The sequence below is a fragment of the Eurytemora carolleeae genome, unplaced genomic scaffold (assembly GCF_000591075.1).
Source record: "Eurytemora carolleeae unplaced genomic scaffold, Eaff_2.0 scaffold1741, whole genome shotgun sequence".
NCBI classification, from domain to species: Eukaryota; Metazoa; Arthropoda; class Copepoda; order Calanoida; family Temoridae; genus Eurytemora; species Eurytemora carolleeae.
This window is the reverse complement of record NW_019397662.1, coordinates 36,501-42,500: the sequence shown is the minus strand read 5'-3', so window position 1 is coordinate 42,500 and position 6,000 is coordinate 36,501. Positions and strand designations below refer to the sequence as shown.

The following is a 6,000-nucleotide window of genomic DNA, read 5'->3' as shown; positions in this document are numbered from 1 at the left end:
AGATTTTATTACTCCCAAGTGATTCTTAAAATTTGAATGTACGCACTGATCTATCGGAATTAATTTGAATTACTTGATTAAACCGATTAAGTCGGCTTCGTTAATTTAAAAGTTCCTAGCTCTTGCGATAAAAAAAATTTGAGAATTTATATATATACTTTGCTTGTCTGGGTGTCTGTGTGTTTATATCCAATTATAACGTCGAAACGGCTGAACCGATCGGGTCCAAACAAAATTGATTGTCATTCAAATTTGAAAAACCACGAATTTTTTCATAAAAGCGCGAAATTTTTGTTTTGTTTATGTTTAAAAATTTATACAAAGAGAAAATGTTTACAATTGAAGTAGAAGATTAGCGTGAAGCGCCTTGTAAGCCTAGTTTATTAAATTATTTAAAAATAAATCTGCGCAACACTGGTCTACGTAATTGATTAAGAAATCTAGACAAAGTTAAATAAAAGTCTGAAAAAGAAAGTGGATAAAAAATCAAAAGCTCTTGTCGAAAAATAAAAAATTTAAGACTTTCGGGTGAACTTAAAAAAAATAATGCATAAGTATTGAAACTAATGATATTTGATTTGCAGGACATGGATTTGATTATTTTTTTGGACTTCCCTTTACTCGAGTTGGATCTTTTGGCACTCAAGATGGGTAATTATTTACGTTTTTTGTTCTTAATTCTGAAAACGTATCCACCCCCAGATTCGCAGATTTCTTCAAATTCTTCAAATGTCGTCTTTTCAATAATAATTCCAGAAAATCTGCAGAAAATTTTTGCGAATAATGAGAAAATAGAAACTTATAATTGAACAAGATTACTTATTTTCGATGATAAAATTAATTTTAATTTTCTCAACCTGTGTCTCAAATGAATCCTAAAAAGGTTTCCACAACACTGCATACTCAGTTCAACTACCTTACATAGCCGGTCTGTCCCTTTAATCATCTAAATGTTTTAATATCATACAGTTATTATTTATAATATATATGTAATATGTATATTTCAAAACAATATCCGGCACTGAAACACTAGTTAATTTACTGCAGTCATAACCAGAAAACTCTGGAATAGAAAGTCGACTTTTAGACTCAAGTTATGACTTTAGATAGTCCAATGAGCATGAGACACATTAATTGTCACTGTGCAGTGTAAACAGACACATTTCAACTAATGAGCAATTTAATAACTTACTTTTAAAGCTTTTTGTGTGTAACAACATCCAATAGACTTCAGTATTGCTTTAATGTCGCCTTCCTATTCTACAGTTTTAATCTATTGCTGATGTAACGAGTTATCAACCATTATCCTTTCTTCTTTATTTGTTAACAGTCCCTTTAAATTTTTTTTTTGTGAAACGTCCCTTTAAATCTTTTTTTGTTAACAGTCCCTTTAAATCTTGATTTGTAAACAGTCCCTTTAAATATTTTTTTGTAAACAGTCCCTTTAAATATTTTTTACTTAAAAATTGAATTTTAGTTTCAGATTTTTAAACCTCAAGTCCTCCATCTTCTCTTTCCTTTGCTTCGGTAAATACTAGATAGTTTTGTAAACATTGATTATTCGTTTGATTTTTGTTTTTGTCTGTTCAGTTCTTATTGGTTGGTTCTTTTTGGAGCATCTCCGTCTAACCAATCAGGAATTAAATATTACATTTTTTCAAATAAAATTTTTTTCGATTTAATTTTTTTAACAATTTTGAAATTACAATTTCATTGTCTTATGATGAAAAGTAAATTAATGTATATTAATGTTTCAAGGATGCATTTTGGCAAAGATCAGATTTTATGGACAAATTTTTAAACAGGTAATTCAATTTTGATTTTAAAAACCTTGCATACTTCTGTTATTCTTTACACTTTGAATCTTCAGGGGTGTTTTTTATTGAATTTTTTTATTTTTTATTTTGTGCCAGGAAGAAAACATGGTTTTCCTGAACTTTTTAAAAAGGGAATATTTTAGTCGTGCAATTTCCGACCCCATTAAGTTTTCATTTTTCTTATTTCCGTCTTCTTTCCGACCCCATCAAGTTTTCATTCTTTTCTTTCCAAACCCATCAATTTTTCATTTTTCTTCTTTCCGACCCCATCAAGTTTTCATTCTTTTCTTTCCAAACCCATCAAGTTTTCATTTTTCTTCTTTCCGACCCCATCAAGTTTTCATTCTTTTCTTTCCAAACCCATCAAGTTTTCATTTTTCTTCTTTCCGACCTAATCAAGTTTTCATTCTTTTCTTTCCAACCCCATCAAGTTTTCATTTTTCTTCTTACCGTCTTCTTTCCGACCCCATCAAGTTTTCATTTTTCTTCTTACCGTCTTCTTTCCGACCCCATCAAGTTTTCATTTTTCTTCTTACCGTCTTCTTTCCGACCCCATCAAGTTTTCATTTTTCTTCTTACCGTCTTCTTTCCGACCCCATCAAGTTTTCATTTTTCTTCTTACCGTCTTCTTTCCGACCCCATCAAGTTTTCATTTTTCTTCTTACCGTCTTCTTTCCGACCCCATCAAGTTTTCATTTTTCTTCTTACCGTCTTCTTTCCGACCCCATCAAGTTTTCATTTTTCTTCTTACCGTCTTCTTTCCGACCCCATCAAGTTTTCATTTTTCTTCTTACCGTCTTCTTTCCGACCCCATCAAGTTTTCATTTTTCTTCTTACCGTCTTCTTTCCGACCCCATCAAGTTTTCATATTTCTTCTTACCGTCTTCTTTCCGACCCCATCAAGTTTTCTTTTTTTTTCTTTTGGGGCTGGTTTGTTATTTGAAAATATAAACACATGGTAGCTTGCCATTTTGAAATATGTTTTTTTAGTTTTCTGATGGAGAATAGTAAAGTGGTGGAGAAACCCTTAGATTTAACCAGGCATGGAATCAATGTCAACTTATAAAAAGAATCATTGGAAGGACTGTATGCACCCCGCGACTATTCTGGCTTTCGGGTCGCCTTTCACTTCCCCCCCTATTATGAAGACCCCGTGGAACAGACGCAATTTCAAGTGACTCTCTACTTGTCCAATTTACAACGGTAGCCCTTAAAGCTTTGTCGGAATTGAACACTTTTTAAGCTGGTAACGGCAAAATGTCTCCATCAAAGATTAGATTAAGTTTTAATTAGAGTGCAGTTGTCAAGCATGCTCTTCTTTAAATGGAAGCTCACTTGAAATTACAACAACAGTCACTTTCACCAATTTATTATTCAATCAAAATTCAATCGTTTTCTTGATAAATCTGTAAATTATTTTTATTTCAAAACTTGTCATTGTTCTAAGCTTAGGTTGGACGAAAGACTGACTGACAAGTCTGTTAAATTCATCCAAGAATCTGCGCAGTCCGAGGACCCGTTCCTTCTCGTGCATTCCTTTACACATGTACATGTTCCATTAATAGGCAGGTATGAATACATGTACAGTACAGTGCAATGGGTTCGTTCCTTCTCATGCATTCCTTTTCACATGTACATGTTCCATTAATAGGCAGGTAGGAATATATGTACTGTACAGTGGGCCCGTTCCTTCTGATGCATTTCTTCACACATGTTACATGTTCCATTAATGGGCAGGTAGGATTACATGTACAGTACAGTGTGTTAGATCTTTCAAAAGCATTCCTTCACACATATACATAATCCCTTAATAGGCAGGTAGGAATATATAAACAGGTCAGGTAGTTCGATTCTAATTGCCCCCCCCCCCCTCCCTCGATCTACGATCTTCCAAGTTTTCTACTTGATGCTTGTCGAATAGTTTATTATCTCTCTAGACTAAAGACCAACAAGGATAAACTGAATTGATTAAAGAATTAATATAGTCCGAAGTTTTCTGGAAGAAGTGTGCATGGTTCCTATGGGGATAGTATTCTGGAGACAGATTTCTGTATTGGCAGAATACTGCAAACCCTCAGGTAATATATCAATCAATCAACTTTAAAGATTTTCGAGATTTCTCAAAAATTTCAAAAATAATAGTTTTTTTATAAATCTATGATCATCAGTGCTTTATATTTACCTAAAAATACATTTTCAATACATTTTTGATGGATTATTTAAAAACGAAAATGCTCCTTATTTTATTGATTGATTGTTAATATTTGTAGAGATACGGGGGTAGATAATAATACGTTTATATTCTTCACTTCAGATCATGGAGGAAATCATCCACAGGTTAATTCATTCATTTATTCATTCACTTATTTATCCTTTCATTCATTTATTTATTCATCCATTCATTCATTCATTTATTCATGCTTTCATTCATACTTTCATTCTTTTATCTATTCATCCTTTCATTCATTGATTCATTCATCTATTCTTTCATTCATTCATTCTTTAATTCAGCGATTCGTTTGTTTAATATTCTTTCATCCTTTAATTCATTCAATCTTTTATGCATTGTTTCATTCATTTAATCATCCTTTCATTCATCCTTCCTTTAATTCAGTTGTTCGTTCGTTTTTGTATTTTTTCATCCTTTTAATTCAATCACCGTTTTTTGCTTATCCATTGATATTTTTTTTCGTACCTTTTTTCTCATTCAAATGATATATGTGTTAAAGTTTAGGTTGGGGATAAAGGAGGTTACAATGGGGATTTCCGTGGAGGGAAGGGGAATGGAGCTTTAGGTATGCTAATTCCCATGAAAATACTTAACGGAAATTGTCAAAAATGAATTTTTCTTCTGAAATTTGTTGGATATTTTTGGTCCTCTCTAGGGAGCAATATTTTTTTTATGTTTTCCACTTTATATCTGAATTTGTAAGTTAGAACATTTTTACATCTTAGAATTTTCTAAAAATATATTTAAAACCAGAGAACATAATTACATTGATGGCTTTAAGAACATTTTTGGTCACATATGCAACACTAATTATAAAATAATCGTGAGAGTTTTAATTTTTGAAAAAACAACAAAATTTGCAGAATTTTTAAGNATAGCATGTACCTTCCCACCCTCGTGAATATAGCATGTACCTTCCCACCCTCGTGAATATAGCATGTACCTTCCCACCCTCGTGAATAAAGCACCTTTTAAATCCTGAAGTCCAACTTCCGGTAGGGTTATACATTTTGTTGAAAATCAATCCCCCCCTTTCCAAAAACATATTTTAAGAATTTAAATTTTTTAGATTTCTTTTCAGTGAAATTGGAAATTGTTTTGAAAAAAATCATCAAAGTTCTCATATTTTTCCTCAAATCTTCGAAAATACGGGAAATATTTCCGTAAAAATTATTTGTCGCAACCGTTAATTATGTCAAACCTTTCTCATTCTTCATCAATTTTAGGATCTGATGTATCACAGATGCATTTAGACGGAGTTTCTCTTGTTCCCCTTCTCACATCAAACCATCCACTCCCGCCCCGAACCTTATACCATTTTTGTGGATCCGATGTTTTTACCGTCCGATCATGGACCGGACAGAAAACTTACAAATGGATCTTGAGCCAGCCCAAGTTGAACCAAAATGGCGGTTGTGATACCGATTTTTGTCCATGTCATGGGCCCGGAGTTGTTAAACACGAGACAGTGCTATTGGTTGATATTGACGATGACAGAAGAGAAGAAAATCCGCTGGATCCGGAGTGCAAAGTGTACACTAGTCTTGAGCCAAAAATGCGAGAAGAACTGAATGCATTTCGCGAGGATGTGGCGCGAAACAGCATGCCGTCACAGTTGTTCTCTTGGAGAGTCATGCCGCATCCGTGGTTGCAGCCATTCCTTCCTGTGCAGTACATAGAAGATTAGTTCAAGACATAATTTTTGTTTAAGTCATGATTAGCATGTATCAAAGTTAAGATATTACTAATCTTAAAAAATCTGTAGAATTATTTCTTTTCACTTTCATTGATACAAAATACTCATGAAAATCATTTAACATTTAGATAAGATCATTTTAATATACGAATAGTTCATTATTTAAGAAATTTGCATTATATTTACCTATCACTACCCAGATCGAAATTTTTGAAGTTTTGAATTTTTTTTCGCACTGAGATTGACCAGATATTTCA

The 6,000-nt window shown here is 32.8% G+C and overlaps 2 protein-coding genes across 2 annotated transcripts in view; both read left to right on the top strand.

The window, feature by feature from the left end:
• The window catches only part of LOC111715402 (arylsulfatase H), a gene marked incomplete at its 5' end in the record, with an annotated part of 2,416 nt that extends 1,761 nt beyond the window's left edge, over positions 1 to 655 (top strand). The window contains 1 exon segment of the mRNA XM_023490713.1: positions 585 to 655. Within this exon segment, the coding sequence (XP_023346481.1) occupies positions 585 to 655 (71 nt within the window).
• A 789-nt stretch (positions 656 to 1,444) lies between these two features.
• On the top strand, positions 1,445 to 5,734 carry LOC111715400 (steryl-sulfatase). The gene is made up of 9 exons (XM_023490712.1): positions 1,445 to 1,527; positions 1,591 to 1,637; positions 1,759 to 1,805; positions 2,808 to 2,858; positions 3,270 to 3,386; positions 3,803 to 3,895; positions 4,088 to 4,154; positions 4,552 to 4,612; positions 5,274 to 5,734. The coding sequence occupies exons 3-9, from the start codon at positions 1,786 to 1,788 to the stop codon at positions 5,732 to 5,734; spliced, it is 870 nt and encodes a 289-aa protein (XP_023346480.1). The 5' UTR covers positions 1,445 to 1,527; positions 1,591 to 1,637; positions 1,759 to 1,785.
• The last annotated feature ends 266 nt before the right edge of the window (positions 5,735 to 6,000 follow it).